Raw genomic sequence first — 15,008 nt, 5'->3', positions numbered from 1 at the left:
TTACACCAGAATGAACATTGCTTGGCTTTCAGCAACAAATAGAGCCCCCTCTGTACCCCAAAACAGGTCAGGATGCTACCAAATGATGCTGTGTGTCCCAGCAGTGCGCCCTACTCCCCCCCCCCCCCTCCCCCCTTTCTGTCTAGCATAGCCAATCCACAGCAATGAGCAAGAAGAGTAAGAGGATCCAAGGGGCTTGAATTTTTGTTAATCACAACCATGCAAAGAAACAGATAATGAAGCCAGAGAACGGATAGGAAAGTTAATTGCTATGCTTAATTGAAATGTAGAAACAATAAGGCAAAGGAGAATGCAAGTGGATGAAACAATAATTTGCTACACTCAGGAGCTGAACCCACATTATCTACATTGCACATGGGGTGCTTTACGAATTGAGCTCCCAAGGGGCACCGTCCTCCCGTCCACTTTCTTGAGTATTTGTGTGTGTCTACAAGATTAGCCCTAGCAGTGTTAGCTAGAGCCCCTCATGGCTAAGGCGGTAGATGACGGACATTCCTTTAATTACAGGTGCGACACAGTGCATAAGCTTAGTAGCAGGCAACTAACCAATAGACCCTCTTATGCTACCTCATTCCAGAGAAGTTGTACCATAAAACTGGTAGAAAATGCTTTATAAAAATGGGATAGATGGATGATGCAATGTCATGTGGTTTTTGCATGGCCAGATTGTAATAAACCACTGTTGTGGTGATGCCTTATATGCAGCATGCTTTGATCATGGGGGGGCAAACTCACATGTGTTGCAAAGCACTCGTCTGCTTCTGTTCTGAGCTTCTCTTGCACATCAGGGTTCAGTGCGAGATAGTAAGCGGCTGCAGCCAGTGTTGAAGAAGTTGTGTCTTGCCCAGCAAGGAAAAAAACCACACACTGTGCCAGTGCCTCGTCTTCTGTGAGTGCTAAGAAAGCATAGAGATATGCAAGTGTACTATAATGTTACAAGTAGAATATTATGTAGTATATCCCATTTAACAGCCATTTGGTAATTAATCACCACAACTAAGCAACACAAGGACAGGATACACACAACAATTACTGTTTGTGAATTAGCCAGCTGTTTGCAGGTGCACAGAGCCCGTGAACTTTTTATGAAGATTCTGCAAAACACGGAACATGTACGTGTAGAGATGGTTACAAGCAAAGCATTTCAGAAAAGCTTCTACCACGAGAGTGTACTGAGCCTCCCTATATGCTCCACATGACAGTTCATTAATGACACAAGCGCATGGAGAAATCAGTACAGTGGTAACATGCATTGTGCATTCATGACTGCAACACAAGCAAGCCCCTTCGCACACAGATTTAGGAGAGTGATTTTAATACAGATTATCCCAGCACCACGAAAGTACTGTCTGACAAAAGGTGAAGGCGAAAGTGGATCACAAAATGGAGAGGGGATAGATGTTATGTGGAATCCCTCAAGTGGGCCTCTCAACAGATTTGAATCATTGTAAGCATTATGGAAGGCATCACGCTCACAACAGCATCCAAGGGTAGCATGCTAGAAACTAAGCGCAGTCACTAGCAGGAATTATCTCTCTGACAGTACTACCAACATCCACAATTATATTGCACTTATAAATGCAACATATTAACCAACTATAACACTGATGATTGCTAATACCAAGGTTAATGCACGACATCACATTTTAACTACTGTATGATAACTTTGTTGGCATGATTAAAAGCTGCATAATAACTCAAAACTGTTCTTGTTATTGTACTTAGCATTTGCATATATGTCCCTTCTTTTCTTGTTGTTTGCTAGCTTTTCATAAGCAGTAATAGGTTGTTTGCTTGCTTTTTATATGCAGAACAAGCAGGCACACAGAAACAATGTAATCAGCTCGTGCGACCGTGCCTTAATTTCTGTATGTAGCATGATACCCAACATTTCAATCAGGTCAAAGAAGCTGTGACAATCTCACTTGCTCAATATTACATAAGGTTTCTTAATCTACCACTGAGGTGCATTTTCCACTGCCTTATTAGCTTGTAAATTACTAGTTATATTCAAAATGCACAAGATATCTGATAAACACATTAGAGTAAAAAACTGGCCATGTGTTCACCTAATTTCTGCGCTGAGAATATGCCGACAGAAATGCCAACACTACAGTAAAGATTCACTTACAGCTGCTATCGTCACCTTTACCACTTAAAGATAAACCAAACTAAATCACTGATGCCTTGATTGTTTCCTTAACTTTTATAAAGCACGAGTTAAAATACACTCATTTATTTACAGGTATCCATCTTGATCACTTCCTTCTCTTCTTCCTCTCCTCCTGTTCTTGTCTCTTCTGTCTTCTTCTTCTTCGCCGAAACATCACATCCTCCCGGACTTCGGTTTTCATCCCTCCTGGGATGATAGGGTATGACATTTCCAACTGTTGCTATTTCAGTTTTTCCTTCCGGTCCCAAATAGTGTAGCGATTTCAAAATTCCTTGTTGCTTGATGGTCTTTATCACTGTGTCCCAGGAAATCTGGACTTCGGTCCATCTAAACTCCTCCGGACTAAAACTGTATCTCCAGGCTCTATTACAGGCATCTTCGAGCTATGTCGCAGATCGAAGTGTCTCTTCAAGGTTGATCTGTAGCATGCAAGCTCCTCTTCTGTCTTGCGCCTTTCCTGCAGATCTACTTTCCCAACGATTCCAAGGTCATAGTCTGCCGGTAGCCAAGTTGCTTCGCCTGATGCAGCAAAGTTAGGCGTGCATCCTAATCCCATGGTATGAGAATGATTGCGGTGCCTGACTGCTGCTTCCAAGGCACACTTCCATCCTCCACGGAAGTCATGGTAAATTGCAATGAATGTTTTCAAATCCCGAATGAGCCTCTCAGCTAGGCCGTTTCCTTCTGGATGGTAGGGTGTGGCAAATCTCAGAGCAATTCCTCTATCACGGGCCCATTCTTGAAGCTTCTTACTGCGGAAAGCTGGCCCGTTGTCGGAGACCACTACCTTGGTGTTCTTGAACATATTCCACTCCAGTAACGTCAAAACAGAATTGGCGTCTTCCTTTTCTGGCTTTGCAGCTGCCATGCGTGTGCATTCATCTATTGCGACAAGAAATGCTTGGGTCTTACTGACTCCCTCTCCTCGCTTTTTTATTTCGGCAAAATCTAGATGAATTACTTCAAATGGTACTTGGGAATGATTAGCGATGACCATTTGATTCCCTCTTGGGCGATACTTGGCCTTGTTAATTTGGCACTGGTGACAGGTTTGCACGTAGTTCTTGATATCTTCCTTCATATTTTTCCAGGTGAATCGACTTTTTATCTTCCAATAAGTTTTGCAGAATCCATCATGCCTTCCTGACTCTGGGCTGTCATGGTACAGCTTCAAAACCTTTTTCACCAAAGTTCCTGGCACGCAAAATTTGCCATTATTGCAAGTCAGGTCTTCGGTGCCTTTCCACAAGCTGTAAGCGTGTTCGTGATCAGATGTTCTCACTTCTGTGATGTGAAGCCTGGAAAGAGCATCTGCGTCAGGAAGCTTATCACCAGGTCGATGGCTTACATCGAGAGTGAACTGTTGTATTTCACTGATCCAACGCGCCACCCTGCCCTTAGGCTGGGTTAATCCCAAGAGGTAGGTTAACGCTCGGTTGTCAGTGAAAAGCCGGAAATGACGACCCTCTATGTGGCTTCTGAAATACCGGAGTGCCATCACAACAGCCAGAGCCTCTTTTTCTGTGGTCGTATAATGTTCTTGAGCTTTTGAGAACATAGAAGAATAATAGCCAATCACCTTGAGTTGGCGTCCTTGCTGTTCCTTTGTGTCTCGTTGATATAGAACGGCCCCTGTACCATATCGTGAAGTGTCCGTGCACAGCTCGAAAGGCTTGTTGAAGTCAGGTAGCACAAGCACAGGATCCGACGATATAGCTTCAACAAGGTACTCGTACGCTTTCTCGCACTCTTCACTCCAGATAAATGGCACATCCTTTTGCGTCAGCTTGGTGAGGCATCGTGTCTTTGCAGCGTAATCCTTAATGAACGCACGAAAATGACCTGCGAGTCCGAGGAAAACACGGAGTGAGTGTAGGTCATATGGCTTGACGAGCTTCTTCATCCTTTGTATAGACTCCTCTTTTGTTGTTTTAGTTTTGCCGTCAAAAACACTTCCTAGAAAGACAACATTCGTCTGAAAAAATTCACTCTTGTTCTTGTTAATCTTTAACTTTGACTTGCTGAGGGCTTCTAACACGCACGAAAGGTGTTTTTCATGTTCTTCTCTTGTACGTGAGTATATGATGATGTCGTCAATGTATACGTTACAAAACTTTCCCAGGAACTCATCAAGAATGCCATTCATCATTTTCTGAAACAAAGCTCCAGAATTCTTCCAACCGAATGGTAAGCGGTTGTGCTCGTACACATCGAAAGGTGTTACAAAAGCAGTGTACTGCTTGTAATCTTCTTGTAGTGGCACCTGCCAGTATCCTTTACAGAGGTCGATCCGAGAGAAAAAATTTGATCCACCAGTTTCATTGATGATCTCGTCTATTCGGGGCATGGGAAAAGGAAACAAATCAGTCTGGCCGTTTATCTGCCGGTAATCTGTGCAAAGGCGAAATGAGCCATCGTCTTTCGGTACTATGGTGATTGGCGACGCGAAAGTGGATGTTGATGGCCTTATAATACCGGCATTTAGCATTTGCTGCAGTTCGGCCTTTAGCCAGGTCTTTTTCTCGTGGAAGAGACCGTCGGCTTTTTACGCACTACTGTGACGTCACGAAGCTTAAACGGTACCTCGAAGACATCTGCTGCTGGCGGGTACGTCTCAACACAAGGAAGTTCGGGAATATTTGTCAGTATCTCATCAGCATTTCTAACTCTCCGATGTAAATTTTCAATCCCACACAAATTAGGCTTAAATGATCCGTCAATAGTCACTTCGTCTCTCCAAGAAATATTCATCTTCAATCACTTCATATCAGGTCTAGATAAAATAGACAGGAAGTCAACACCCGGCATGACAAGGGCATAAACTTACACGTGATGTCCACCAAATTCAACTTCTACTTCTGCCCAGTGTTGCAACCTTCTAGTTTTTCTATCATAGCTTTGAACACTAACTATTCTTCCTTCATACACCTTGCTCGGTTGAACAATTTCCTGATTTACCAGGCTTACGGATGCTCCAGTATCAACCAGGGAGTCCCGACTTTTTCCATTTTCCATCATTCTAACAAATAAGAGATTTGACTTCAGAAGGTATACACTTTCCATCGTTTCACATTGGTCGGACTCGGTATCAAAATACCCTACCGTTTCGCCATGTGCGTCAATGCTCAGTGGTGGAGTACTATGCCTTTTGATGGGACCGTCAATCAGAAAATCACTGGACACATACTTAAGGCAAGTAAGTAAATCATCCGTGGAGGTTGAACGGTTTACACAAACCTCTCTTTGCGATTCGTTAGTCATGCCTTGAATTATCAGGGGAAGGATTACAGTCCGGTAGATTAGGGTCGGCAATGTAGAGTAAACGCCTCTTCTCGAAAAATTAATCCATGGCTGTCCCTTCTCTGTGTCTGAAAGCTATTGCGTCGTCCCATCTGTCAACCGGATTTCGCTCAAAAGCAGAAAGAAAACTATCTTTCCACTTGTGCCATGAATCATGGCATTGACTTGCGATTCGCATGTCCCACCATTTTCTGGCATTGCCAGATAAAAAACGGCGCTTGTTACACACTTTGTCGTCCAATGACGTCCAGTGGTTTTGCGCACATGCGTATTCATAAAATCTGAGCCACAAGTTGGCGGCATTGGACACCCCATCGAAACTATCGGGCTTGAACTCTTCTTGATGAGGTTTCTGTGCTCTTAGCGAGTCGCTAACTGCTTTGAAAATCAGTCGCTGTTGCTCAAACTGCGTGGTCTGCTGCTGAAACAGCGCTTGCAACAAGGCATTATTCGTGTGCTCAGTCTCGTTTTTGGAATCTATCCTTGAATGTCCCGGAAACATAACCTCAAATTCAGACATAGAAGCATCGATTCTTACCACACCTTTCTCAAAGAGGGCCGCTTCGTTCAGTTGACTCTTTTCAGTGATAATACGAAGCAGTTCCGATGAAGTCGCTGATTCCTGAAGAAGCACTGGATCTTCGCCATCAAGTTGGTAGGTCTTCACGGTCGTCTGCCCATCTGTTCTTCTTGCCAACGTCACTTCAAGCCACATGGTCGGTTGTGCCAAATATAAAGTATGAGTTAAAATACACTCATTTATTTACAGGTATCCATCTTGATCACTTCCTTCTCTTCTTCCTCTCTTCCTGTTCTTGTCTCTTCTGTCTTCTTCTTCTTCGCCGGAACATCACAACTTTATCTAATGAATTTACTGCCTGGAAACTCTGTAGCTCAATTGCATGGCGCCAAGAAATCCAAAATTTTGTAGCAGACATGTACAGCCAGAGAAAGAAAATATGATTTCAGTTCCTGCATGACACTGTTCCTCCATATATGCATCATCAAGGTATAAAGCACATGATAATCATAATAAAATCCCAAGAAGACTGCCTGACAAAAGCTGCGTAACACTAGGTTGGTTATAAATGACACTACCGTATTTATTCAAATCTAGGCCGATAGTTTTTTTAAAATAATCATATTCTAAACTCTAGGGTCGGCTTAAATTCGAGGATTTTAAAATATGCGCCAGTTTTTCATTGAAACTGCTAAATATGGTGCATAGCTAGCGACCATCTAGAAAAGTCAGTATTGCAGCCGCTACTAGCCGTGCCAGTAGCCAACCATTCAAAAACAAGGTCGCCATTTTGACCTGTGTCATGTCGGCCGTATCGGAGTGCAGCGTGGTGTTATCGCGATGGCACCAAGCAGGAGATGCCACTACAATGCCAGGTACTTTGATCGTGCACACCTTTAAAAAGTGCAGCATATCTAATGCACTTGACGGTACTGAAGATAGTGCACTGTTTGAAAGTTACAGTGACAAGGAACACAGCGATGAGTCTAGCAGCGACGACGACGTTGAATGAGCTCTGCACGTTCAGATTCAATAAATGCTGTTTGTATTTTGTGAATGCTGTCCTCGCTTTTTTTGTTTGGCCTACATTCGAGGTAATATATATTTTTTATTTGTTGGCTTCGGACTTTAGGGGGTCGGCTTAGAATCAGGGTCCGCCTAGATTTGAGTAAATACGGTATGTTAAAATATGTGCGGCAGGAATAATTAGGATGTTTCCGCACTGTAGCAAGCATGTGACGCCCCCCAGGCATAATGTTCGTTCGCCGCCAGGCTCGGAGGCCTGCTAAAGCTCGGCAGGCAACATTGGTCACCGCACCGCAATAAACACCGATGAGCACGGCTGCTCGCCGGTCAGTCATCGTTCAGCACCACCACACAGCGGAGCGTCCGTCTATTGGAGGGTGCCTCGAGCCCTCCCTTGTTCACGAACCCGGGCGGATCGTGACACGCGCTACAACTGGTGCATTACAATATCAATAAGATAAATTTACTAAGAGCAGCTCAGAGGCAGCTGCTCAAGAGCTTCGAGGGTGCACAGTGCAATCTCATTATATGTCTCTTCCACTACAGAACTGGTGAACATGTTAAAAAAATTGAAGACATGGCAAGCACATGTTGCGCCAAACACTAAAAGATTAGAGATAATTCTGTGAAAAGTGCTCAAAGACAAAAGGTAAAACAACAAACACGCAGAAATGCCCATAAGATCAGATTGGACAAATTTGTATCTCCTTGTCATTATCACTGATGCTTAAGAGTTGCTCTGCTTTGTGGACACAAGTTTACCCAATAAAAGTTCAATATTTTTATTAATTCCTCTTGGAAGTGCTTTTGCTTCACCATCACTGCACTGTTACAATATCTATTTCCCCTAAAATCATCTGTACACACCATTTAGTTTCTTTACTTCTCCATGTACTTCTGATCCCACGTTGAACAGCTGGCTTTCAACATCAGTTGAATTTTCATTTGTTGCAGTGAAGCGGCCTTCCTTAGCTTCTATCATGAGCTGCAGAAAGTCTTCAGCACGCTAGAATGTAGAAACAGTCATCAATAACATGCACATCAGCACTGAACTGCACCAGAAGAAACAGACCTTGTTCTTCTGTTTCCTTTCATCCATGATTTGCAGAAACAGTCTCTTGAAATACATGAACGGTGCAGCAGTCTTTTCCTTAATTCTGAGGGATTTCAGAAGACCAGGGAACAACACTGAAAGGAAGTTTGTATTGCTAAAATATTACAGTAAATTTTATTAAACATGTGGCAAGGTGTATGTCTAAGCTGTTATTCCCACAGCACTACTACTAACACTACGACTACTAGTACTACTAGTAAGTGGTGTCCATGAAGAAGCCTCACTTGACAATATCTGCAGGGGCGAAAAACCCATCCCCAAAGCCTTCTGGGATGCGATGACAAACTGGCTGGCCGTGTCAGTGTGAGAATCCACTATAGTGCCAAATGCACAACGAGCTATAACGTCCAAGGCATAGTGGCCATAGACTCTGTTGCAGAAAGAAAAACAGAACAAGAAAGCGACTTAAAAACATTATTGCAGCTTGTGTACACTTGGGAAGGAGCACACCACCCTCTGCCAGTTGAACATATGCTGGCATGGTGTTCTGGATCTTGCGACCCTAGACTGCAATATGAAGATTACAGCATATATATTAAAAATGCCTATTAAAAGCTAGCAGTACAAGTGATTGGTAGATGTGCTTTGTTGTTCAAATCGCTTGCATTGGAAGTGCTAGACCCAAAGTTTGTCTTAGTATAAGCCAGAAGCAGAGCATTCGTGCCAAATGCTTATTCACTTTTCAATGCAGTCACAGTGCCGGGAATGGACTTTTACAAACAGCTTCCACGGTAACTTGGTCGCAAGGCCACCACAATAAGTGCCCACAAATGGAGGAAGTGTTCCACGTAACGTGACCGAAACCCTACAATATCTCCAAACTGCTCCAACTAAAAAAAAAAAAAAAAATCGTGAGTATCACAAAGCACAGTCTTGGAGCTAATTGTGGCAATGAGGAAAGTCACATGCATGTTGATTGCTCAATTTCAACGAGCTAAATATGAACAATTAAAGAACACTCAAAAGGGATCAGCAAAAGTGACATACCAGCCTACTTGTGAATGTTAAAATTTGTAAAGATCCTGTGTTTGCGAGAAAGCAGGGAGGGGGAAGGGGGGTAGTACACATTTGTTCTTTAATTGTTTGCCGAGAGCCCACACATTTTGTGAAACATATTCAAACTTTATTTATGATTATTTACTTTTATACACTGCACGCAAAGCAGCAGCAAGCTTGAAAAGCAGAGACTGGAGAGCAACACAGTGTTCTTTATCAGAGCAACACAGTGTTCTTTATCACAATTACTTTTCCAGCAACCTTGTTGCTAAAGATTTCACCTGCTTCAGAGACTTCTCTGAATAAACTTTGTCGAAGCAAGTATCCTTCGTGTATACATGGCGTTTGTGTTGCCACAACAGGTCGGCACAAGTACTATCACGATTTCTTTCTTGTGTTCAGTTTTTTTACAAGACTGCGCTGCCCCACCCTTAGACTGAAAGTTAGTCACTCATGCTGACTAGTTGGCAAAAAATGAAAACGAGCAACATCACGAGAATTGGATGCATACAACATATCATTTTGGCCCCTTAACTGATTTATGCATTTACTGAGGATAGATCAGAGCTGGTGCATTGCCGCAAACACAATCTATTTTCGTAAAACTTGATGCAACATTTGTAATATTTTAGAAAGAGCCCAGCATCGTAAAGATTATGAAAAACTTGCGAGAGTTGGCAGGTATGCAAGTGACCACACTGTGCTGGCAATCATGGAAGCCATGCTCTGCCGGGTACCACACAACTCTCAACAAACCAGGACCAGTATAATGTAGCAATTCCTTTTGCTCGATTACATTACTTCTCATCCATTGCTCACGACCAGCCAAACCCAGTGATAATGTAGATGCAGTACCACACAGATCACTGACGAAACACGAGAAGTGAAAAGAATTGCAATAGAATCTGTAGATTACCTCAGCCCGGAGCACTACACCAAGAGACTACCACATTCTCATAAATAACACCAACAGCGCAGCACGAGATGGTAGCATTAGTGGGTTCAGGTGCAAGAAAAGCAAAAATATTTAACAAACTGCACTTTCTTTTGTGTCCTACTGCAGTCAAACTCTTTTCATTGTCATTAGTTGGCTATACTGTATATATCAAGGAGTGACTTCTAAGCTTGTTGGCACGGCATCTTTGATATAGTATTTTAGTGCAGAAACTTTTTCACAGGAACACAGGACACACAAGCGCTACTTTCAACAGAATGTTTATTGGAAGCGGGGTCACTATTTATATATGCCATCTTAGACATGCACAAACAGAGATGCATCGAGATACGACAATCCTCTCCCAGTTAAACATGGCGAAGGCATGCTAACACAATCTTGGCCTAGCTTCTGAATAGTTACAGTTTCAATTATCAGTCTCGTTATTTCTTCTTTGTGTTTGCACACAACAAAACATTGAAAAACGTTGGAAAAGAGGTGAGCAACCATATGTGCTGCAGTGGGCTGCTAACCAGCCATCACCACATTTTCTTACATTGTTGCAGTGCTCTCTGAGCCTATCGTTTAGTTGTGTGCATCCCTTCCTGCGTCCATGTGAAAATGTTTCCAAGCTAACACACTATATCAAACCGTATACATAATTTATAAATGGGGCTTGATATATGTATCATTAGTAGCTGGCATGTCTTTTTTACAGTGAGTGACCCTGTTTACATAATCTTACTTATAAAAGCTAAGCGACCCTCTAGATCGTTTGGAGCACATTTTATGGCTTTAGCTTGACTTATCGCTAGACTTTCGTGTCTCATTAAATGCTGATGCCAGCCTCAAGGTTTTGGTGTACAAAGAGCTAATGCAATTGATTCAAGGAATCGTGTGCTCACTGCTTCATGTCAGCATCGTTGCTATTTTCCGCAGCAGCTTCCAGGTGGTTGCAGGTAACCGTTACGCACCCCGCGATTAAATGATGCATCTGCACAAAATAAGTGGTTACTCCCTTTGAGAGCACATATTCCTTTAAAACCAAAAAATATTGAAATGATAATGAGCTTTGTTAACACCTCTAAATCAGTGTTAGTGTGAGCAAAAAGTAATGCAGCAGGTGCACATTTTGGTCTGAAACAGAGAACAGCAACGCTAGAAGTACTATTCACATTCATCCTGCAGAATGTTTTTCTTTTTCCATTTTTAAAGGGTCCCTGAAATGGTTTTCGTTGTATGCTTAGACGTAGAGGGTATCTCTCACAGAATGCTTTCTCACAAGAGTTTTGTGTCAGCATGCTATAATAAAACAGGCACAACTGGGTAAACATTACTCTCCTCTTAAGCCATGGCATTCCCCCTCTCCTTTTACACTTTACATCGCTATGTCCTGCCTTCTACACGCGGTGATGCAAGTGTCGTCAACTTTCGGTCGATTTGAACCGAGTGTGTTCCCGCATCTCTTTCTTAGCCAGTTTTTCTCGTTAAAGGGGCCTCGAAACACTTCTTGGACATAATTTAAAAAACTTGCCGATCTTTTAGCGAGACGCCCGTGAACATGCGAGACAAATATTATTGTACTGCATGCAGCGGGGAATTTACAATCTCTTGTCAAAAGCAGCAAACAATCGCTTGCTGTCGCATCGGCAACCATTGAAAGCAGTTGGTCCACCAACACCATCGGTTGATCTTGTGATCGCGAGAACTTTCTCAGCAATACGTACTTGCTCATGCTGAGTTAAATAAGCGAAAAATACATATGTCTGTGATCTAAAAAAGACAGAAATATCAATTCCTCTTTGCACTGTGCGCAGCTGCGTCTGCTGCGTTTGGCCTCTGAAATGACAGCGGCGTGCTGCGTAGCATAGTCTACCACGTCCGCCATGGGGTGCCGTGATGACCCCTTTTGCAGCTGTGACCTTCAACTTCTGGTCAGGGCGTTACGCTCATGGCTTTTTCACTGTGTAGCTTCCAGCATGCTAGCAGAGACAAAAATAGAGAAAAAGCCAGGTATCTGTGCAATAGCTCCACTTGTAGTTGAACAATTGAAAAAATTTTTGCACCATGAGATTCGTGAGACTACATCCTTTGATTAATTATAAAAGTGTTTCATGGCCCCTTTAAGACTAAGCTACAAGGAGAAAACTTTTATGACAAACTTCGCACAGCAGATGGAGATGTGGTGACCTGATGTGCAATGTTCACTGGCTTGCAAAAAAGAGGAAGACCACGCGAAGTGTTCGCTGCATTGCTGCGAGCATATCAGGTGTTTCTGTTAAACCTCTAACCAATTTTTAAAAATCGCCTGTGGCAGATAGCACATTTCAAAACTAGAGCTGGATTTATCAAACATGCGGACATTACTAGCACGAGAAATCTAAATGCATATTCAACTAACTTTTAAAACATAATAAAGCTCTTAATCAATTACCTTATGCCACATATTGAAATCACGAATTGTAGCTGCTGATTTCACAAGATGTATGCACATAGAACAAATTTTGAGGAAGACACCAGCTTTGAGATATACGGTAAATTCCCGAAGTTGCCGACGAAATACATGGGCATTTCAGTTACTTTTGTGCTTCAACGCATGAAATGTTTTTTTCAAAATAGTAAGTGACACAACTGTGCATTTTTACCTCAAGTTCGACTATGCATATCTTGAAACCAGTTCCATCGTTAGTATTCACTCTAAGTGGGTATGCCTTGCAAGCTTACTGGCTACAATTTGCAAATTGCAACATATACTATAAATTAATTTAATAGATAATCAGAGATTTTTGCTAATTAGTCGATCATGCATTTTGATTTTTCGGGTGAATAATATCCACCTCTTCAAGTAGACCAACTCAAGGACTAGAATTGTGCTATCTGCCACATGCAATCTTTGAATATTTCTTAATGTTTTCACAGAAACACCTGGTATATCTAATGTACGAACTAAAAAGTAGCTTGGTAAAGGATTTTGAATAGCGCAAGTATGTGTGAGAAATACAAGGAAAGACAGGGCGCTAACTTCCAGCAAACTTCATTTGTGAAAATGGCGGCTAATATACATTTTAACAACAGCACGTGACAGCAACTATTCAGCTTTTTAGGAAGTCAATCTCTTTATCAGCCTCTTTATCAGCCAAAAGCACTGACGGAGAACTCACACAATCTGGACCGAGTCCTAAAATCAGATTGTCTTCCATAATTTCACGAGTCAGCCGGTCACAATCCTGACAGACAACAGTATCAAAAGAAGGCTTGCATCCGCAGCTTGCATCCACAGACTGGGAGTCAGGTTTCGGAACCGAGCTACCAGGACTTCACCCAACTGGGGCCTCCTGCCAGCCTGTTCCCGGCCCGGATGTCACAACTCCACCTGATGATGGATTGCTGCTCGAGGCCTGCAAACATCTGTGCCCATAGGCAGAGCATGAGCAGTGGAGCTATGGGCCCAAATTTGTCCCCAGCTGCCTCGACAGAATGCCACTTCCATCTGCATGCACTGCCAAGCTGCCTGCGTGCCCTCTGCAAGCCAAAGCTGCTACGCTCTGGTCGCCCATTCGTTGGTAAACCCCATCAACATTTTCGTTTTGGTGAGACGAATGCCACTTTTTTAGTTGCTTTGCCACTGCCCATCCATATAGAACTGTTGCGCGCGCTTACACTTATGACCTGCCCTAACTCGCTCGCATGGTGCTGTTACTATTTTAGCTCTAAGTGCATTTTGTTTCTTGCTGTGAATTTTTCATTGAGTGTTCACTTTATATGTTTCTTCTCCTGCTAGTTATATTAAAAGCTCTGTGTGCATCTTGGAACAAATAGTTTTGTCTCTGATTGGGTTCTCTGAGGTTCTGCCTTTGGGGCCTGTTTGAAATATTAGAAAAAAGGACCTGCCTCACAACCATGGTATATGGTATACCAACAGGCCCATATTGCTGTGACTATATACAAAGTAGGTGTCTATAGTGCTATTTCGACTTGATAATAGCCTGATAACATGTAAATACACACATACACTTATGGTTGTCTCTACATCATGGTTGTAAGGCTTGTTTCTGGCTATCAGTGGTAAAAACAAGTGCTGCCACAGTTAGGCTAGAGCAGCCGCTAAGTTGTGAATATGTGAAATAGGCTATTAATACCATTTCCCTCTAGTGTAAAATATAAAATAAAAATTAGTCAGAAAGAAAATTACAGTTTTGCCCAAAAGGCAAACCATTGATTGCGATAACAAATTAGTAGACAGCTAAACATTTGCTTACTAACTAAATTAACAAGCATGGTGCCATGCGCGCACAGGCAAACATGAACACATCTTATTCAATGAACGCAGAAACTCATAGTCAAAATGCTGGAGTGAGGAAGCATGGCAGCAGCAGCAAACGAATTGACCTTCATGCTGCCTCTCGCTTCAACACAAACTAAGCAGCGAAAACACAGCGCACACAAAGTTACGAGCCATTGGCACACCTAGACTCAGTATTCATGACAGGTTGCTTTCAAGATAGGACCCGAGTGGCTGCGCGAGGCCGCACCATATGCAGCAGCAGCTGGAGTAGAAAGCTCTCCCTTCCCCCGCTGACTTGCGGAGGGGAAGGTGAGCCACTATCGTTGGCTCACCTTCACATGCTTTCACTAGCACATACAGCATACGGTGCGTAGCAACGATGTCATTGCCCTTGCACTTTATAAGGAACATCACGGCGACAATGACGCCAATGGCAGAAATGCACTTAGGGTATCCATATAATCGCTATTGCAATAAAGAAGTAACAAACATCGAATCGACACTTCTTCAGTGGAATGCAGAGAAGGTACAACTGCGACATAGTCTAACTCAAGATGGCGGCTTTCTGGCAGACGTTTTTACACATTGTAAGGCATGTTCAATTCCCTTCACAACTTTTTTTTTCCAGATTTCAGCTTG

At 42.8% G+C, this 15,008-nt stretch overlaps 1 protein-coding gene across 4 annotated transcripts in view; it reads right to left on the bottom strand.

Moving 5' to 3' along the window:
* LOC126531121 (cytochrome P450 3A2-like) overlaps nt 1-15,008 on the bottom strand; it is a 41,546-nt gene that overhangs the window by 5,222 nt on the left and 21,316 nt on the right. For all 4 annotated transcript variants that reach the window (XM_055070977.2, XM_055070976.2, XM_050178530.3 and 1 more), the window contains 5 exons: nt 10,990-11,078; nt 8,379-8,524; nt 8,113-8,228; nt 7,908-8,046; nt 757-917 (listed from right to left, as the gene is read on the bottom strand). In XM_055070977.2, the coding sequence (XP_054926952.1) occupies nt 757-917; nt 7,908-8,046; nt 8,113-8,228; nt 8,379-8,524; nt 10,990-11,078 (651 nt within the window). The remainder of the gene's footprint in view (nt 1-756; nt 918-7,907; nt 8,047-8,112; nt 8,229-8,378; nt 8,525-10,989; nt 11,079-15,008) is intronic.

The sequence above is a fragment of the Dermacentor andersoni genome, chromosome 5 (assembly GCF_023375885.2).
Source record: "Dermacentor andersoni chromosome 5, qqDerAnde1_hic_scaffold, whole genome shotgun sequence".
Lineage (NCBI taxonomy): Eukaryota > Metazoa > Arthropoda > Arachnida > Ixodida > Ixodidae > Dermacentor > Dermacentor andersoni.
The sequence above is the reverse complement of the archived record's forward strand: the minus strand, read 5'-3'. Positions and strand labels throughout refer to the sequence as shown.